Source organism: Balaenoptera acutorostrata, chromosome 8 (genome assembly GCF_949987535.1).
Source record: "Balaenoptera acutorostrata chromosome 8, mBalAcu1.1, whole genome shotgun sequence".
NCBI classification, from domain to species: domain Eukaryota; kingdom Metazoa; phylum Chordata; class Mammalia; order Artiodactyla; family Balaenopteridae; genus Balaenoptera; species Balaenoptera acutorostrata.
This window is the reverse complement of record NC_080071.1, coordinates 50,699,135-50,720,928: the sequence shown is the minus strand read 5'-3', so window position 1 is coordinate 50,720,928 and position 21,794 is coordinate 50,699,135. Positions and strand designations below refer to the sequence as shown.

General features: G+C 38.7%; 1 protein-coding gene across 1 annotated transcript in view; it reads left to right on the top strand.

The window, feature by feature from the left end:
- The first annotated feature begins 2,782 nt into the window (after positions 1-2,782).
- STAT4 (signal transducer and activator of transcription 4) overlaps positions 2,783-21,794 on the top strand; it is a 93,646-nt gene continuing 74,634 nt past the window's right edge. The window contains exons 1-3 of the mRNA XM_007171454.2: positions 2,783-3,031; positions 5,505-5,633; positions 6,940-7,084. Coding sequence (XP_007171516.1) covers positions 5,506-5,633; positions 6,940-7,084 — 273 coding nt within the window. The 5' untranslated portion in view covers positions 2,783-3,031; position 5,505. The remainder of the gene's footprint in view (positions 3,032-5,504; positions 5,634-6,939; positions 7,085-21,794) is intronic.

Here is a 21,794-nt window from a genome sequence, read left to right as displayed (position 1 = left end):
TTTTTGAGTTTTGGTGTGGTATCAAAGAAGAATATCCACATTATCTGAACAGGCTGCTAAAATGCTCTTCCCTTTTCCGATTACATATCTGTGTGAGTCCAGACTTTCTTCAAATACTTCAACCAAAACAATATTTTGCAATAAATTAAATGTAGAAGCAGATAAAAGAATCCAGCTGTCTTCTCTCAAAGCAGACATTAAAGAGATTTTTTTTTATGTAAATCAATGCCACTCTTCTGTTTTTTTGTGTCTATGTTGGAGAATACGCTTGTTTTCCATTTTAAAAATGTTTAGCACATAATGGGTTTATGACTATAATTTTCGATGAATAGATGTTTTAATTTTTCTCAGATTTAATTTTAAGTACAATAAATTTAAAAATGAATACAGAATAGAAATACACAAAAATTCTTTGGGCTTGTCAACAATTTTTTTTTTTTTTTTTTTTTATTTATTTATTTTTGGCTGTGTTGGGTCTTTGGTTCGTGCGAGGGCTTTCTCTAGTTGCGGCAAGCGGGGGCCACTCTTCATCGCGGTGCGGAGACCGCTCTTCATCGCGGTGCGCGGGCCTTTCACTATCACGGCCCCTCCCGTTGCGGGGCACAGGCTCCAGACGCGCAGGCTCAGTAGTTGTGGCTCACGGGCCTAGTTGCTCCGCGGCATGTGGGATCTTCCCAGACCAGGGCTCGAACCCGTGTCCCCTGCATTAGCAGGCAGATTCTCAACCACTGCGCCACCAGGGAAGCCCATCAATTTTTAAGAGTATAAAGCTGTCTTGAGACCAAACAGTTTGAGAACTGCTAGGAGCGTCCCAAGGTGAGGTCCTTAAAAGGAAGAAGCGAACAAACTCTCTGCTTCGTACAGCAGTCACTCAACAGTTGAATATAATGATGATAAAGACCTGCAAAACCAATATGACTAATACTATAAGGCAGGAAGTGAAAAGTGTTAAGTGAGTGGGCTAGGTCTCCACTGTCCAGTGTGGTAGCCACTAGCCACATGTGGCTACTAAGCACTTGAAATGTGGCTGGTCCCAACTGAGATATCCTTGAAGTGCCAAACACACACCAGACTTCACAGATTTAGTATGAAATAAGTTTTTTAAATTGAAGTATAGTTTATTTACAATGTTGTGTTCGTTTCTGGTGTACAGCAAAGCGATTCAGTTATACATGTATATATACATATTCTTTTTCATATTCTTTCCTATTATGGTTTATTATAGGATATTGAATATAGTTCCCTGTGCTATACAGTAGGACCTTGTTGTTAACCTATGGAATGCTCTCTCTCATTAATAACTTTTTATATTGATTATATGCTGAAATGTTAATATTCTGTATTTTTAATGTGGCTACTAGAAACAAACATATGTGGCTTGCATTTTTTTTCTCTTGGACTGCACTAGTTTGGACGGGAAGTACGATGAGATTTCAGAGCAGGGAAAAGTTGCTTGTGGGTTGGGGTCATCAGTGAAATCACTGAGAAGGAGAGGATTTCAATAAGTAGACAAGTCGGGGGAAAAAACTGCAGTTGAAGGGAGCATCAGTACTGAAATATGAGAGGTTCATCTAGGGAGCAGAGAAGACTGGTCTTCATCAGATCATAGGCTTTCGTTGGGGGCGGGGGAGAAAAGTTTCCAGGAGAGGTTAGGACCAAGTTGTACAGAACTTTGAGTGCCTTGAATCTGGACTTTTTCCTATAGGCAGTGACCTCTTCCCCAGAAGAAACCCAGGCTTTGCCCCGTAGCTTATGGAACAGCTCAAATGAGGCACTTTCTTCAGGTGGGGACAGAGCAAGCATAAGCTCCTGGAAACCGCCCAGTGAGCAAGCAGCCAGGACCATCTCTACCTGACCAGTGAATTTAGAGGGATGACTTTGAATTTAGATGCGTGACTTTGGGGTTGATTGACTTATTTTTTGTGAATGAGGGAGAGGGGTAGTAAATTTAATCACATGATAATAATGTCTCCTGAAAGAGGAGGAGAATCCTGTGCGATGCAGGTCCGGACGATGGTGAAGCAAGGCCTTTGATCTTGGCAGATGGCTCTAGGCATGTGCATAAGCAGATTGAGTCATTCTTTCTACCTCCTTTTGTCTATCTTCCTTTATTTTTGTCTTTATTTTCCTGAACTTTTGTAGAACTCTTACTGCATGTCAGGGTGTTAACATCTGGCTCCGAAGAGATGAAAGGAAAAGAGCACTAAGGAGGGAGTTGAAACCCCCAGACTCTTATCCAGCCTCTGCAGCTAACTCATTGAGTAACTCTGGTCACCTCTCTGGGCCTCAGTCTTTTCAGATATGAAAGAGGAATCAGAACCAGACGAAGCCAAGGCTCCCTCCAGCTCTGTGATTCTAGGACCAGCCCATGTCACAATGGGAGAAGGGCACCAGGTGTGGGAAGGGAAGGAGGATACTGGGCTAGTAAGGGCAGGAGTCCACCTGCACAGGAGCTGGCCCAAACCTGTGGGTGAGGTTGTCCTCCTCCCGGCGAGCAGACCCTGCTGGAATCCGCGCACAGTGAAGTCTTCGATTTGCTGTTTTCATCCCGGCGACGTACCCCTTTCATCCCAGGGGCTGGCTCTTACCAAGATGAGTGGAGTCTGTAAGGAGGAGGCTGGGAAGCCAGGAATTTAGCTCCAGGCAAGTAAGTCTGCAGGGGGTCTCAGATGGTCTGGGGAAACCGGAAGAAAATGAGTGTGTGTGACCCCCCTCCCACGCCCCTCCTCCTGACACCCACGGGCCACAGGCAGTGGCCGGAGTGATTGATGGGGATGAGGAAAGGGCGCCCTGCAAAGCGGCTTCAGCCAGACTGTTTCTGGTCTTGAGCTTTTCTAGAAGAGAGAGTGGGTGGGAACGACCCAAGTAAAGTCCCAGAGACTCAACGCTGACGCACAGGAAAGCCTCAAGTGGGAGGAGAAATGCAAATCCCCTACTGACGATGGTGTCAGCGGCTGGGTTCTGGGGACCTTGAAGGGCGATTCCGACTTTGGACTTGAGCACCGCCTGGGACCCGGGCTGAGAGAGCCAGGTAAGGAGGCAGACCACACCTTGGCGTTGCTTCTCCGGAGCAGCGCGGGCCAGGAAATGCTCTGCAGGACGCTGCGGCGCCTTAGCTGTTCCCTTGCTGTTTTGACAGTTACTTCACGTTAACCTAGCTGAGGATGGGTAGTTTTAAAAAGAAGCGATCGACTCCACGATTCAGAGGTGCGCCGTGGCGGGTCTCTCGGCGAGACTCGGGCGCTCTGCCCCCGAGAATGTGAACGGTGGGTGGGACCATTGTGGCTGCTTGGAGGTGTGTCCTCGCGAAGGGCGGAGTGGGCGCCCCCTTCACTTTCTTAGCCGTCTTCTCTCAACTGTCATGTCTGACATTAGATTGCGTGCAGACAGCCCCGCAGCTGAGGTAGCTAGTGATTGAGGCTTTGAGGAGAGCAGTGATATTTTAGGGCAGGTCGCCTCCTTTGCATGCTGCGGCTCATCTCAGAACCAAAGTGGCACCATTAGCTGCCAGGCGGTGGGACAAAATGCCCGTTTATAGGGATCTTCTAGGACCAGGCATTCAAAGAGACTAGGCAGGCACTCAGTTTTCAAAAGAAATGCTCCATAGTTTTCCTGGGATGGGAGAATTAGCCCGTAGGGAGTGAATGAAGTTTTTAGAATCCTTTAAAGGCATTTCTAGAAGCTGCAACAGAAAAGAATGTCCTAAGACTGTGAACCTATCTTTTCCCTTTTCAGCCTTGAGTTCAGCTCTCTGGAGGATGGACTCAGGTCCTAGGAGTGATCTCTCTAACTTTAGGATGGGTTCAGTCCAGTTAATTCTTAGTTAGAAAACAGATTTTCGTCCAAATCATAGCAAGGGTTTAACAATAGTAGCAATTACAATTGTAATGCTATTTTCAGCACCTGTTCTCTTGTCATTAACTAGAATAAATTGATAGAGCAGGGCAATGGCAATAGTAACATGGGAACAAATGTTCCAATTTTGGGTGGAATATGGTTACACCCAGCATCTAGAAAGACAACCATGTCTGGCGTCAGGAGACCTCAGGTTGATCCTTAGGAGCTGCGCATCTTGGGCAAGAGTCGTTTTGCCTGTGTGTCCCTCAGATTTTTTACATTTTAAAGCTGGGGTAATACTATCCACCTGTGCTATTCGTAGCATCAGGAGTGCCACTCATTCTTCTCTTAATGAGCACTTATTGAGCACCTACAACACACCTAGGATTTTATGTGTAAATATAAAGTGATAGGATAGTGAAACATTTCTTTTTTCCAGTTGCTTTCTTTAAACAAAACATTGGCAATAATCTTTTTCTAATACATTTAGGTCAGGGAAAAGGTGCCCCCAAATGGTTCCATTTGAAACCTGAGGAATATGTATATGAAATATATGAAATTTATTATCATGATGTTCTGTAGGCAAAAGTAAATCTTAACTTACCTACAAGATAGGTTGAAATACTATCATGATTGATCACATAAAAGTTTTTTTCGGTTTGATCTAGAATTACTGACAAAACAATAAAAAATTTGACTTTGAAAAAAGTAAAATACTGTAATTTCAAGGAGAGATGTCATATTAATTTCCCTGAGTTAAGAAATATGTCTAAAGCGTCTAAACTGGACAGAGTGGGGTTATGTTGGGGAAACACATACTTTTGTTTTATGACGGGCTGCTAACTATGTATCAAGTGTGGTTTCTTCTTAAGTATCTTGAGGGTTTAACTACTGTCCAATGCACATCAGAAACTAATTAAAAGTAGACTTTAAAAGCTTTGCCCAGCCATAGCGGATCATTACAGAGAGAAAGAAAAATATTTATTTGTCCAGAGGTATTTTGAACTGAAAAATTTAGAGCCCACGAAAGTGTATACATGAAACTCTTCATAAGATAAGTCTGAATTAGACTAGAAGTCTTGGAACATAAGGCTGACTCTAGAAGCCAGAGAAATCTGAAATAAAGAAAAAAGGATTAGGCAGTTTTATATAAAAGAAGCTTTTATTGGGTGTTCCTCACACATAAAGCCCTAAGAGGGTCTTAGGAGGTGTAGTTGAGTATGTTATTTGCCTTCAAGTTGCTCAAAGCCTAATAGTGTAGAGGCAGCAAGGGATAGGGAAGGAGCTTGTTGAGAATACAAACCTGTGTACACAGGTGTGGGGTAGGGTGAGGGGTGTTGAGCGGGAGTGAAAGCTTTCTAGAGAAGGCGGAACCAGAGTTTCTGTTAGAACAAAGAAGGACGTGGCTTGGGGGCCGAGAAAGAATCTTGTTTCCTTCACTAGTGATGACGTAGGAAAAAGCTCAGAACTACATTATCTTTGGATTGAAAACGTTTTAGCATTTCTGTTTTCTTTAATTGGGTGACTATAAGAGAAGAGAAATTTTTTTCTCCAGTTACTTGATGGACAACATTGTCTTTGTCTGAAATCCAAGAAAAAAAGAAAACATGTACCATAGTTATTAATTAACATTATTTTTAAACTCTAATTTTCCCTCTTCTTTGTAGTATGACTCAGTGGAATCAAGTCCAACAGTTAGAAATAAAATTTTTGGAGCAAGTTGATCAATTCTATGATGACAACTTTCCTATGGAAATTCGGCATCTGTTGGCCCAGTGGATTGAAAATCAAGACTGGTAAGATCAAACATTATTGTATTTTCCCTAGAGGTCGATGCACAAATGCTTTATGCTCTATCCACATGGATTTATTCTATGGTCCACTTTTGACTCAGTTGATACATTCTTATCAGGTAAAGAACTTTCTTTGAGGTTTTGGAAAGCTTCCTTAACGGAGGAGAATCATTGTCCTTTCTGGTTTCATCCATTGCAGATGAAAACTTGATGGTTCTAGTGCTTTGTTTTTTATAAGCTAAACTCCAACGATTTCTAAGTATTAAAAAGACAAGAAGTAAATCTATTGTTTATATCAATTCTCTATCACAGACTCAATATAAATATTTTTCTTAACATGCTTTACAAACATTTTCACCTTGTACAATTAAAAAAGTTTTTTGCTTTAAATAGTTGTCTTAAAATTTTTCTTGTGATAAAATATACATAACATAAAATTTACCATTTTAACCATTTGTTAGGTTTACAGTTTAGTGGCATTAAGTATATCACACTGTTGTGCATCCACCTCCAAAACTTTTTCATCTTCCCAAACTGAAACTGTGTACTCGTTAAATAATAACTCCTCCTCATTCTCTCCACCCCGGCCCCTGGCAACCATTATTCTGTTTTCTGTCTCTGAATTCGACTAGTCCAGGTACTTCATATAAGTGTAATCACACAGTATTCGTTATTTTGTGACTGACATTTTACTTAGTATATTCTTTCAAGGTTCATTCATATGAGTAACATGTATCAGAATTTCCTTCCTTTTTAAGACTGAATAATATTCTATTGTATGTATCTACTACATTTTATTTATTCATTCATCCTTCAGTGAACATCTGAGTTGTTTCCACCTTTCAGCTATTGTGAATAAAGCTGATATAAATGTTGATGTCAAGTATCTACTCAAGTCCCTGCTTTCAATTCTTTTAAGTATCTACCCAGAAGTGAAATTGTATATAATATTTTGTTTATAATTTGAGGAATCTCCATACTGTCTTCTACAGTGGCTGTACCATTTTCCATTGCCACCAGCAATATATAAGGGTTCCAGTTTTACATCCTAACCAAAACTTATTTTGTGTTTTCAATAATAACCATCCTAATAGGTGTGAAGTAGTACCTCATGGTTTGATTTGCATTTCCCTAATGATTAGTGATGTTGAATATACTTTCATGTGTACAATTTAATTTTTAAAAACCAGTAAATGCTTATCACTGTGGGATATATTTATCACTTTAAAATGATTATGGTTAAAAAAAAAAAAAAGTAGACATTTTACTAAGTTGTTTCCTGCTGTGTAATAACACTTTTGTTTTTTAGGGAGGCAGCATCTAACAATGAAACCATGGCAACAATTCTTCTTCAAAACTTGTTAATACAACTGGATGAACAGTTAGGTCGCGTTTCCAAAGAGAAAAATCTGCTTTTAATACACAACCTAAAAAGAATTAGGAAAGTCCTTCAGGTGAGAATGCATTCTACTTTTTAAAAATATTTGGATTTACAAGTCTTAAATTTAGCAAAAACAAAAAGAAAAAAATGTAGCCTTATCTTAGTTCCAAACCAGATGTAAGAGGGAAAAAGCTGAATTGTCTTACTATTTTAAATTTTGTGCTCAATTTTATTTCATTACCCAATGTTTGTTTTTCACCAACTTTTGAATCTAAAATACACTACAAGTGGGAGGATATGTGATTTGCATGTGACTGTTTACTAGTTATGATCAAATTGAGAATGTGGAACAGAGATTTGAAAGATGCTAGGTTCATGGCTATCTCTCCGTCCTCCCTTGCCTTTGTCTCTTACGTAACAATTTAGAGTTGGTATTGTTCTCATTCATAGGTGGAGGCATTATGGTTGTATGTATCCTTCCAGATTTGGTTCAAACTTCACCTCCTTCAAAAGCATTCTGTGGTGCCCTGTAGCTTCCTATTCCAAAAATTCACCCAGGCAAAGCCCATCTCTCTGTGTTCCCATAACACCTCCAACACATCTGTACCATAGCATTTAGTACATTCTACATTAGTGTTATTTCTGTTTTTCTTCTCCCTCAAATTGTGGGTTACTTGAGGCAAGGACTTTATATTCAGCTTTGAATTCCCAGTGCCCACCACACAGCTGGACATATAGTAGGTGTGTAATATTCATTGATTAAAGGGATGAATAAATGAAGTAAGTGAAACAGAGATCTAAAGAATTAAGGGCAGACTGATAATGACCTAAACACAGAGATGCTTATGAAACAAACTGAACGTGGACGGCTCTAATATTTACTGAGTGCCTATACAACGTATTAGAGAACATGAAATATACATATGCCGTTTCTCAGTGAGGTGTCTTTAGAATCTCAAACTTACAATTAATGCATTTTTACAAAAATTTTCCTAGACTATGATAGAAATGTGCTTGATGTTACTAACACTTGTGAGAGGGACATAGATATTAATTTTTTATTGTTGTTTAGATTGTTGTTTTTAATTGTTGTTATTGTTTTATTGTTGTTTGGGTTGGATTTTTTTCATTGTTGTTTTACTGTTACCTTTGCCCTTGTAATCCCCTACAAATTTGCAAGACACTTGGCTGGGGGTAGGAAATGAACTTGTTGCCAACAAAACAAGATTTTTCACAGTGTAAAGCAAACTATCTCTTCCAGAGGTAAGACATTTAACCTTGGCTTCATTAGTTAGTGCTCTAATCAATAAACCTAAAACAGGGGTTTGGCATACTGCTACCCACAAGTCAAATGTGGTCGCTGCCTGTTCTTGTACGGTCCATGACTAAGAATGGCTTTTACATTAAGTGGTTGAAAAAGAATAAAAGTAAAATAAATAAGTGGCATGAAAATTATAGGAAATTCGAATTTCTGTATTTTAGTGGAATGCAGCTTGCTTAGTCAGTTACGTACTGACTCTGGCTGCTTTTGCACTGCAGTGGCACCGTTGAGTAGTTTTGACAGAGACCGTATGGCTCCAAAGCCTAAAATAGAAATGTGTATATGTGTATTTTGTGTGTGTGTGTGTGTGTGTGTGTGTGTGTGTGTGTGCGTGTGTGTGTGTGTGTTCGCATGCGTATGTGTCTGTATTAAGCGTATTTATCTGGCCATTTATAGGAAAGGTTGCTGACCCTTGGTCTTTGCTAGAGGGACATGGGTGGGTAAAATAGGTGATGCATGGCCTTTGGAAATTCTGATTCTCAAAATGTGGCCTTGGACAAGTCACTTCATTTTTCTAAATTCCTATATCTTTTCATGTAAATGAGGTTGATTATTATCTACCTTTTGGGATTGTAAGAAAGACTGAAGTTTTTATTCTGGCAAAAAAAATAGCCTTTCAAAAAAGGGACCTTTTTGTTGATAGGGAAAGTAGCAGGATATTCTTAGTGTAAATCAAGGGTAAGTGTCCAGCCCATCATTTTTCTGAGTGGGGATAAGATTGTGAGGGAGCCCAAGAACCGGCAGTAATTCCCAGTCACATTTCAGCTCAAGCACAAACGTCTCTGCTTATGTCATGGGCCTTCCAGCATCTTGTCTCTGCCGACCTTTTCCAATAAACTGCCCCAAGCTCCTCAACATTCCTGCCCCAGAAAAATAGATCTACTCCTTGTTCCTGAGCACAACCAGCTCACTACTGCATGACTCTGGGCCTTTGTCCGTGACAGTCTCATGGCCAGGAATGCTCTGCCATCTCTCTTCCTCCAGTCCAGCTCCCATTCATCCCTCGAGGAGCTGTGGAGGTCCCAGGGCAGCAAGGAAGCCTTCACCAGTGCTTTACCCCTTATTCTCATTTCTCACGGAGCATGGGCTGCAAGATAAGCAGTATCTCATCTGTGCTGGATGTGTCTAAGCAGGTCACAAGCTCTTTGAAGTTAAAAGTCTGAGTTCCTTTTGTGACCTTCCTCTTCCCTCCAGTACCCAGCATGGTTCTACTACGAATTAGAGACTCCCAAAACAGTTTGATTGGTTAGGATATTTTGTCTTTATTTTTATTTATTTTTTTTGGCTGTGCTGTGAGGCTTGTGGGATCTTAGTTCCCCGACCAGGAATTGAACCCATGCCCCCTGCAGTGGAAGCTCAGAGTCCTAACCACTGGACCGCCAGGGAATTCCCTGGTTAGGATATTTTGAATGGACAAAAACATTTGCTCTTTCCTTTGATTTATAAACTATACTTATTGGGTATTTATATTAATTCAGAACATTGCCAATTATGTTAAGACAAGTCTTTTTGATAAAACAAGATCCCCCTCCCCTCAAAAGAAAAAAAAAAACACCTCCTGCTGAAAGAATAGTATCACTGTTCTTACCTGGTTTGAACATTTTCATCCTCTGGCATTTTAAATACAATCCATCGTAACTATTATAGCATAAAAGAACAAACGGTATGGTATCAGGGGAACTAAGCAGGTATAAGGTAAATTTATTTTAGCCCTTGACAGAGCAACTGGGATCTCCAGTTTCAATATTTTAATTTACTATTTATATCCCACCTACTTCTGATAAGAATTTGGAATGGCTTGTTATAAAAGACAAACAAAACCATTGAACCAAGAGTCAAGGTAATCTCTGAGGTGGAAGCAGTGAACACTAATGTCCAGGTTGCCTTAGTCCCTCTAAGGGGGGAGGTAGACTCAGGTGAAGGCCAGGAGCAAGGAATATGCTGGGTTGAATCCTGGCTCTGTGACTTCCTTGCTGTGTGGCTCAGGGCAAGATGTTTACACTCTCTGGCCTCAGTTTCCTCAGCGGTGTGAGTGGAATCACAATGGTACCTACCCCACAGGGATGTTAGGAGCATTAAAAAAAAATTGTAAAGCATGTGGTAAGGACTGTATTAGGATTTGCTAAAAATAAATATCTGTCCCAGATATTTCAAGAATGCTTCACCCTGTTCTTAGGACTTTTTTAAAAAAAACAATAGACTTTATTTTTTTAGAGCAGCTTTAGGTTTACAGAAAAATTGAGCAGAAAGTACAGAAAGCTCCCATATACTCCCTCTCCACCTGCCTCTCCCCAGTTTCCCGTATTATTATCTGGCATTGGTTTTGTACATTTGTTTCAGTTGATGAACCTATTGTGGTACATTATTATTAACTTAAAGTCCAAGATTGCATTAGGGTTTACTCTTTGTGTTGTACAAGTCTATAGGTTTTGACAATGCATGATGTCATGTATCCACCATTTCAGTTTCACTGCCCTAAACATTTCCTCTGCTCCACCAATTCATTTGTCTGTCCCTCCCCCACTCCCTAACTCCTGGCAACCACTAATCTTTTTACTCTATAGTTTTACCTTTTCCAGAATGTCATATAGTTGAAATCATACAGTATGTAGACTTTTCAAATTGGCTTTCCTCACTTAGTAATACGCTTTTAAGTTTCCTCCGTGTCTTTTTGTAGCGTGATAGCTCTTTTTATCGCTGAATGATATTCCTTTTTATGGTGGTACTACAGTTTGTTTATCCATGTTGGGGATTTATAAACAAAGCTGATATTAACATTTATGTGTAGGTTTTTGTGTGCGTATGAGTTTTCAATACATTTGGGTAAATACCTTGGAGCCTGATTGCTGGATCTTTGTTCTTGGACTTTCTAGTGAAAATCTCTTTTCCTTATTCATCTTCCTGTCTGTGTCTTAGTCTGTTCTGGATGCTATAACAAAAATACAATTGATTGGATGGATTTTAAATAAAAGACATTTATTTTTCACAGTTCTGGATAGGAAGCCCAAGATCAAGGTGCTGGCACATTCAGTGTCTAATTCAGCTTTCTTGTTCATAGATGGCTGTCTTTTTCCTGTAACCTCACAGGGAAGCTCTCTAGGTTCTCTTTTAAAAGAACACTAATCCCATTCAAGAGGGCTCTGCCCTTATGACCTAATCACTTATCAGAGGCTCCACCTCCTAATACCATCACATCAGGGGTTAGAATTTCAACATATGAATTGGGGAGACACAAATATTCAGCCTCTAACAACCTTTCTCTCTCTTTCTCCCTCAGAATGACTGAAAAATTTAAAATGGTGCATATTCATAATTTTAAAAATTGAAGCAATACAAAAATATGCAAAGAAAATATGGAATAATCCAAAATCTACTCCCCAGATATAACCATATTAATAATTCATGAACATCATTCCTAACATACATATATATATATGTATATATATATACACATACATATATATATGCAGATAGTAGGGCAGGCTGCTATTGACATTTTATACTCAGTTGCTATCAGTGTCTTTGTAGCCTCCTGTGCCCCCACCCCCATCTCCACTCTGCTCTCTCCCCACCTGCAGTAACCACTAATCTAAAATTTAAGTTATAGAACCAAAAAAAATTTTAAACTATAAAACAGAACTGTGAGTAGGAGCTGACCTGGTGTCTGTCATATATTCTTAGATTCTAGAAATACAGGCCCCAAGCATGATAAATGAAAAGAAACTGCAGGACACCAGAGAGGAAGAAAAGGTCCTAACAGTAGCAAGAGAGACCAAATCTATTACCTACATGAAAATGAGAGAGAAACTGAAAGCCAAATTTAAAACAGTATTAAGTGAGAGATGAGTGGAATAAACTCTTCACAGAGCTGGAGTACTGAATATATCTGGATAGCTGAATATATATATATATATATATATATATATATATATATATATATATATATATATCCAATATCCAATATATATACTGGATAGCTGAATATCCATCAACTTAGACTTCTATACCCAGCTCAATTATTATACAAAATTAAAAGTTCACTACAAAGATACGCTCACAGAAGGGACTACGAAAGGGAATCAGACACAGACGTTAAGTGCACATGCTAAAATTTCAAAAGTACCACTACAAAAAGTGAAAATAGAGTGCATGAAAGATTGAAAGTGCCCAATAAGATATCAGAAAAAAATATCCATTATGTGGACAAAACTTAGCAATTCTAAGACAAACTGTAGTTTTTTCAAGGATGTATCTAAAACATGAAATAACAAAGTGATGAGATCAAAGAGGTGAGCTGGGCTGTCTTGTATAGAAGCTTGTGGGCCTTGGTCAGGAATCTGAGTCTTATACTGAGTGTGATAGGAAACCATTGAGAGGTTTGAGCAGAGGTGTGACATGAACTGATTTCTGTTCTTTAAGCTTACTCTGACAAATGAATTGTAGTTAGTCAAGGAACAATCAGGGAGATGTGTTAGAAAATTCCATTGCTTTTTTAAAGCAACATACTGAAGTCAATCTTTTTCTATCACTGTGGGTTTATCAACTCTCCTAAACTTCTAGAAGTTTTTGCTTTGTGTATTTGTTACTATGTTGTGAGGAGCATAAGTAGAAGATAATATTGGTGAATGCAACTTTTAAAAAATTAATGTAAAATATCCTCTTTGACCCCTTTATTAAGTTTGCATTTTGAAACTTTATTGTGTGGCTTTCTTTTTGTTACCATTTGCTAATAGGCACATGAATCCATCTCTTCATTTTCATACCTTGTCTGTCACTTTATACTGAGTCTTTTATAAATATCACGTAACCAATCTTATTATCTAGTCAAGAAATATTTAATAAGTTCTTATGTTATCAGTCACATCTTAAGCACTAGGAATACAATTGCAGGAAGTCATGAAGCTTACAGTCTAAAAAATTCACACCTCCTGCATTTTTGTTTTTAACTTATGGGAACTTCTATGGCTATTCCTCACAAATTAGTGTTAGGGAAGTAAGGGGAAACAGGCAACAGCAAACTTGTCTGAAAGTAGAAAAAAACTCCATCTATTAGAAGGCTGAGTTCAGGGTTTTGGTGTTAAGTCTGTGGTTAGTAATCCCACCACCTACAGAGCATTTTTCACCCACCAGGGTAATGAGTCAATTAGTGAGAGTTTTAGACTCTGTGTGTGAGGGGGAGTGGGCAAAGGCAACCCACACCTAGCATGTTCTATTCCCTGTACCCCCATGTACACCTCTTTCTCAGAGGTGTTTGGATTTGCCTGAACAAAAACACGTGTTGGAGTTGAAAGCTCCTCAGAAGTTGGGCAAACAGTGCTTCCTTCCTGTCCTGTCTGTAAAAAACCTATTGTTGGTTCTGAGTATCAGGTGATGTGAGATTTTTAACATGACAAAGTGAAGAATAGGAGACACTATTTAGCGATATGGAGGAGAAAAAAGTTGCTTTAACTGCTGAGCAGCTCTGAATCTGCCAGATTGTATCCTCTAATTCATGCTGCTTTCTCAGTTCACTCCTCTTCCTTCCTCTCTGCACACCACATGCAAGAGAGGCCACCTCAACCTCCAACCTGAACAGAGCCTGGTGTAGCCACTCGGTGTTAACTCTGAAAGAGCTGAATGGAGGGTTCAGTCTTTCAGGTCATTTTCTGCACATGGGCAGCAGCCAGTGCGTCATTTTCAGGCCACAGTTATTTCCCCAAGTCCTCAGCACACACCCCCAAAATCTGTTTTCCTCTGAGAAAATTACCTGATGCCAACATCACAATGCTCATATTTCAAAGGCTAAGAGACCTGCATGTCGTGCCATCTAAGATGAAATGGGAGTTAGCTGTCAAGATTTTGTTTGCCGTGTAATTTGGGACAGACAACAGAAGGTAGATGGTGTGTATCACAATCCTTGTCCTGTGCACGTCGCACTAAACTAGAAATCCAGCGTGATCAACTCAAGATCCCACCCACCTGAAACTTTATTCATGGATCATTTTGTGCATATTCCCCCAAGCCTTCATCTTATCCAAACCTAGATTGCTCTCCCTCCTTATTAAGTTTTTTCTCACAGTTTATTACTTGTCTATAACGATTTGTCCTTTCCCTCTTTGTGAAATAATTACTTTGTCTATAGTGCACATGTTTTTAAATTCCAAATGATAGTTTGGATTTCTTAAAGTAGGGCTCATATAATTTGCTTAGTAGGTATACTAAGTACCTACTTCATAGACATTTGTTGATCGAATATTGGTTTCATCATATGGATTTTAACAGCAGGCTTGTATTGATTGCAGAAAATACAAGGGGAAAAGGACATAGATAAAACTCTGATGTTCAAAGAGTCTGCGATCTAGCATGGAGACCAAAGTGCAGATAAATATTTATGATGCAGTGTGGTAGGCACCATGGTCAAGGGATCTGCAGTCATAATTGGCAGAGGTGGGAACATTTGAGCTGTTTCCAGTAGGATGATTCTGAACTCTCTGAAGAGAAAAAGGGAGGAAAGGGAATCATGTACAGAGGGAAAAGCAGGAGCAAGACAGGGGAATCCCTATCGTGCAAACAAGCTTTGCACTTCAAGCATTAAAGGGGGGTTGTATGAGGACCTTGAATGCCATGCTAAGCAATTTGGACTTTGGCAATGGGGAGCCATCAAAGGTTTTTAAGCCAAAGTGTGACATGAATATAGGTTTTTTTATAAAACATATACAGAGCAAGCTTTATCTCTAGAAAGACCCATCCCTTATCTGCTGTAGGCAAAAGAATATTGGAGAATTCTCCTAAGGCTGAAAGTTTTTTCTTTCCTCATTCCAGCCCCTACTCTCCCTCTCCTCAAATCATCTAAATTTAGAGAATGAGCCAGAGATTGGATATGTTTCATTTTCCCTAACACAAAAACCAGCTATGGTGTTCCCAAGGGAAAAAAAAACTTAAATTATTTATATGATGAAAAATCAAGTCCAACTCTTGGTTTTGGGAAACATGAAACCTGTGCAATTTATCCAGGAGCTGTCAAGGAAAGTCCAGACACAGGGATGAGGCCTGAATCTGCCAGCCTGACAACTGTAACAGAAGCTTTAGAGGAGCTACCAACCCCAGAGAGAGCAGTCACCCCCAAGAATAAATTATCAATAGATTTCTATAGCCCTAGAGTGACAACTAACCTCACCACTGAGAACATGGGTAGAGAAACACAGATACCAGTTGAGGAAGAGGACATGAAAATGTTCAGTGTTGTAAGTTGACTTTTACTATCCATGGGTTTCATTTGCTGGGAGTGTCATGGTGGCTGTGAAGAAAAAGCTGAGCAGGTATTCACCTTAAAAGTAGGAGAATTGTATCATTCTGCCAACAGTTTTTTAAAAATTAGTTTCTTATTTCAGTTGTCCCTATCTCACGGAGATGAAGACGCATAGGAAAGCTAGCTACACTGTTCTAAATCCATTGTGACCTGGAAACTTTCCAAAAAGATACTTAGTCAAAACCAAGATAGTTTATAAGACTGGTTACTTTAGTATTTGCCACTTAAAACATTTTTGTACAAGTGAGTATAATAAAAGGGTAAAAATGGGAGCAAAAATAAACAAATCTACTTGTAAACAAGCTAGTCAATATAATCCAAGTCCGTTAGAAACCAATTTATGTTTAGCTTTAAAATTGTGAATTGAGTGAGTAATGATCAAGTTGCTATCAAAACTTTGCGTATAATTAGATTTAGTTCATAGGCATTGAGTAACTGCCTTTAATTGGTCCAAATCACTTTAAAGGCATCCATTGTAATTTATCAATGAAAAGTTCATTGTTGGTTTTTTTCACCAAGTCACCAGGTACCCTCTGAGCTTACATTACTGATTTCTCCAGAAATGACCTGGGGGACAAAAGATTTGCTCAATTGACCTATCTCTCACACTTCTTCCTTTAAAAAAATGAGGATCCAGAGCCAAGTACTTGGTACTTGGTTGATCATCAGCATCTATTTACCATAATCCTCTGATTGGCTACTTTGGTTGAGAACATAGTGACATCACTCCCAGCTGCTGAGTGGGCTCCTAAGTGCACAGTGAGGTGCTAAAGTGATACAGGTAGCCAAGAACTACGTTTACTAGAAAAATTAGAAGAACCTCCTGTGTGCCTATGGAGTCAAGAACCTGCCTATTTTCTGTCTTTGAATCTGTGATTTCTGCCTCAGTAGAAAGATGTGGAAATGAGAAAATAATCAGTACCATATTAAACTTTTAAAAAACACCTAGCTGCCTTTCCTACTTTTACCAGGTTTTCATAACTTACCTCATCTCTGTCAGGATTTATTTGGGGAAAAATTAATATCTCATTGGTTCTCTGTAGTTCAGTACACCATCAACTCACCATTTCTCCTCCTCTAGACTCTTCTATTTCTTCCTCTGAACAATAAAAAGTCTTCCAGAGAAAGAGGTAGAGATAGAGATGATAGAGATAGAGAGATAGAGATAGAGACAGAGACAGAGGCTTCATGGCAGTGGTGTGGAGGATAGCGTGGCAGAGGTGAACATTGAGGCACAGAGACCTGTTTGCACATTATTGCAGTAGTTCAAGGGATGCTGAGCTAGACAATGACAAGGATTAAAAAAAAAGTGCTGGAGTTGTGAGATAATTTGGTAAAAGAATTGACACATAATGAGTGAACAGCTATGAAATGTGTGAGAGAGCAGAGCAAGAAATAAGAGGTGATTGAGAGTTTTAGTCTGGGTTATTACATGATGTTGATGCATAGTGAAGATTAGGTTTGGGGAAGGAAGTGGGATAACAAGACGAGTTTGATGAGTTCTATGTGAAGTGCAGTAGGAAATTAATGGGAAGTAACTGGAACTAATGTGTCTACATACTTTCCTGTCTCCTCCACAAGGCTGTGAGCTCCTTGGCTTATATATCTTTGCAACCCTAGAGCTTAACACAAGCTCAGCACATCGTAAGGACTCAGTGTCTTATTTAATAAATGAAGAGTTCAACTGACGTTGAAAATGTGAATGTTGCCTTATTGCAATGAGTATCCCTAAATAAATGGAGCAAATATAATGTCATTATTGCAAATGTAGTTTAGATCCCTAAACTCAGTTCACAGGATAAGATTTTCTTGATGAGATCAGCAATTTCTAAGGATGGAGGAAATTGGCTTTGGGAAGAAGTGTTTTTAGAGTGTGTGGTAACTGTGAGATAATTCGGACTGGGTGGGACCAGAAGCAGCAAAAGCTGAGAAACCTTTCAGAGAAGGGAACACTAAGCATCTGGAAGCCTGGAAAAGATGTACTAACTCAGGAGAGGAGGAAGGGCTGAAGTGAAATGGAGTCAGAGACAATCGTTCTAGGACTAGCCTTCACCTGGGAAGGGGGAGGTGGTCTTTCTGAACCCATACCAGCTCCTCAGGAGCTAAGTGTCAAGAGCTCTAACTCTTTGTATTCCAGGAGTACAAAAGATTTTGAAGTTCCTCAGACAATAAAACACAGTACAATGACAAAGTGATTGTTAGAAATTTCTTAGGAGGGCTTCTGCCATTCCTTTGCACTGCCCATTCCACTTTCATGATAATTGAATCTTTCCATCAATGAACATGGTATGTCATTATACTTAATCAGGTCTTTGTCTATGTTCTTTAGTGTTATTTTTAAGCCTTCACCATAAAGTTATAGTATATCTTTCCTTAGATTTATCCCTAAATTTTTTTTTTTACATTTTATTGATATTTGAGTGGTATCTTTTTTTTATGCACTCTAACGTTTATTTTTAAATATATTTTATTGAAGTATAGTTGATATACAATGCTGTGTTAATTTCTGCTGTACAACAAAGTGATTCAGTTATACATATATATATTCTTATTCATATTGTTTTCCATTTTGCTTTATCACAGAATATTGAATATAGTTCCCTGTATATAGTAGGACCTTGTTGTTTATCCATACTGTATATGCTAGTTTGCATCTGCTAATCCCAAACTCCCAATTCTTCCATCTCCCACCCCCCTTCCCCTTGGCAACAAGTCTGTTCTCTATGTCTGTGAGTCTGTTTCTGTTTCGTAATATGTTCATTTGTGTCAGATTTTAGATTCCACATATAAGTAATATCATATGGTATTTGTCTTTCTCTTTCTGACTTACTTCACTTAGTATGATAATCTCAAGGTCCATCCATGTTGCTGCAAATGGCATTATTTCATTCTTTTTATGGCTGAATAATATTCCATTGCGTGTGTGTGTGTGTGTGCATATGTATATACTACATCTTCTTTATCCATTCATCTGTCAATGGAGTTTTAGGTTGTTTCCATGTCTTGGCTATTGTAAATAGTTCTGCTATGAACATAGGAGTGCACATATCTTTTCAAATTATAGTTTTGTCTGGATATATGCCCAGGAGTGGGATTGCTGGATCATATGGTAACTCTATTTTTAGTTTTTTGGGGAACCTCCACACTGTTTTCTATAGTGGCTGCACCAATTTACATTCCCACCAACAGTGTAAGAGGGTTCCCTTTTCTCCACACCCTCTCCAACATTTATTATTTGTAAACTTTTTAATGATGGCCATTCTGACCGGTGTGAGGTGGTACCTCATTGTAGTTTTGATTTGCATTTCTCTAATAGTTAACGATGATGAGCATCTTTACATGTGCCTGTTGGCCATCTGTGTGTGGTATCTTTTTCTCTATTACGCTTTCTGTATGACTATTGCTAGTGCATAGAAATACTACTGATGTTTGAATACAGATTTTCCTGAACTCTCTTATTGATTCTAACTTTGTGTGGACTCTCTTTTTTACTTTATCTAGACGATCATATCATCTGCAAATAAGGAGAGATTTGGTTGTTCCTTTTTGAGTTTATGCTTATTTCTTTCTCTTATCAGTTAGGAATTTCATTACAATATTGAAGTGAAGTAGTCATAGCAGGTGAAATGTTTTATTAAGATAATGCTTGCTATAGGTTTATGGTGTTAAGGATATTTTCTTATAATCCTGATTTACAGATATTTTTAGAAATCTTGACGAATATATTATTATTATTATTTGGGCCACACCATGCAGCCTGTGGGATCTTAGTTCCCCCACCAGGGATCGAACCCATGTCCCCTGTGGTGGAAGCATAGAGTCTTAACCACTGGACCACTAGGGAAGTCCCACCAATATTACATTTTATCAAATTATTTTTCTGCATTTCTTAAGATAATTATATACTTATCTCCTATAATCCATACTTAAGGTGTATAACATAGATTTTCTTATATTGAACCATTGTTACATTCCTGAGATAAACTCCTTTTTATATACTGCTGAATGATTTGCTAATATTTTATATAGGATTTTGCATCTATTGCAAATATTTCCTTTTCTTTTATAGTTCTTATCTGGTTTTAATATCAGTATTATACTAACCTTATAAAATGAGTTGGAAATGTTACCTCTTCTTTTATTCTCCAAAGTAGAGATTACTTGATGGGATACAAAGCCACAATCTAAGGGTTTTTTCTTTAATATATTTTATATATTTTTTAAAAATTGTGTACAGTATGATGATTTGATATACATGTACATAATGAAAGGATTACTGCAGTCAAGCTAATTAATATTATCTCACTTAGTTATCACTTTTGTGTGTATGATAAGAGCACCTGAAATCTACTCTCTTAGCGTACTTCCATCATTATTAACTATAGTCATCATGCTGTACATTAGATCTCTAGACTTATTCATCCTACATAACTGCAACTTTGTGCCCTTTGACCAACATCTCCCCAATCTTCCCCCACCCCCAAGCTTCTGGTAATCACCTGAAACATCCATATGTTTAGGTCTTTAATCTCTCTCGGCAATGTTTTACAGTGTTCTTCTGCAGGTCTTTCGTATCTTATGAACGCACCATACTTTACCCAGTCTTCTAGAACTGGGCATCTAGTTTCCAGTTTTCACTCCATTACATCTTTACAAGCACAGTGAAATTTAAAACCTCACATCTAACTTTTGTTTGTCATTTTTAAGTGCTATAATTATCATCTTAAAGTGCTGTATTGTATCTTACACTCGCTACTCATTCTCCCCTTCCTATATTCTCATCTACAAGCAAGAAGTCAAAGGGCAAAGAAGGATAACCCAGGGTGTCCCACCCTTTGTGGGTTTTTTTTGTTTTTTTTTTTTTATTTATTTTTAGCTGTGTTGGGTCTTCGCTTCTGTGCGAGGTCTCTCCACAGCTGCGGCAAGCGGGGGCTACTCTTCATCGCGGTGCGCGGGCCTCTCACTATCGCGGCCTCTCTTGTTGCGGAGCACGGTCTCCAGACGCGCAGGCTCAGCAGTTGTGACTCACGGGCCCAGTCGCTCCGCGGCGTGTGGGATCCTCCCAGACCAGGGCTCGCACCCGTGTCCCTTGCACCGGCAGGCAGACTCCCAGCCACTGCGCCACCAGGGAAGCCCCACCCTTTGGTTTTGAAAACCACAGCTGAACCACTTCAATCTCTTTCCTGTTATTTAAAATCTGTAGGGAAGGGTATTGCAAGAACAGACTTTGTAACCTTCTAATACCAACATGGTCATCAGAAAATGTCTTCTTTTGTCATTCTGCTGCAAATTAAACCCATTTTCCCATTATTCACTTGTCAGTGAATGAAAAAACTTATCAGTGAATGGAAGAACATCTGGTTTTTATTTTTTAAAACTAGTTCTCCGTGAATTAGAAAACAGAAACTGTATTTTGGGGGCTATTAATTTCCCATGTCTTTAACTCTTTTAGCTGTACATATTGGTCCTAATCTCCAACCTTGCTAATCAATTAATAAACATGCACTTGTTGGTAATCTGCTCTATAGGAGGCCTTTTAATAAGCATGTGAACACTTTTTCAGGTCTCCTCAGAGGCAGCCAACTGTCATGAGTTATTAACCCTCAAACAATACAAATCCAGAGCCTGATAGGTGGTCTATCTCTAAGTTCCTGTAGGTTCTATCTTTTTGCTAATGTAGCTCTATATCATACCTACTGATTTTTAAAGAACTTTATTTCTTATCACAAACGTGACGTACATCCAATAATGAAAGTTTAGAAAACATAGATAAGTAAAAAGGAAGATAATCCAATCTTTAACTGATAACCACTGTTAACATTATAGTATTATAAAATAGTATATTATAGTATATTTCCTGCCAATATTTCTACTCAAATATATCTTTCAACTTATTTTAAAAATTGATATTGTTTTATATCCTTCCTAAGCTTAATACAGTCAGTTAAATAATCAACCAACCAACCATGGAATGGCATTCCATGCCATTAAATATTCTTTTTCAGCATCATTTGTATTCACCTATTAATTGGACATTTATTACTTTTTCCTGTTTTTTTACCAATATAAACAAGTGAAGAACACATACCTACTGTCAAAATTTCATTCATATTTATGATTATTCTGTTAGAATGGTGGGTTTTAACTCTATGCATCAAAATCGCTTATAGAGTT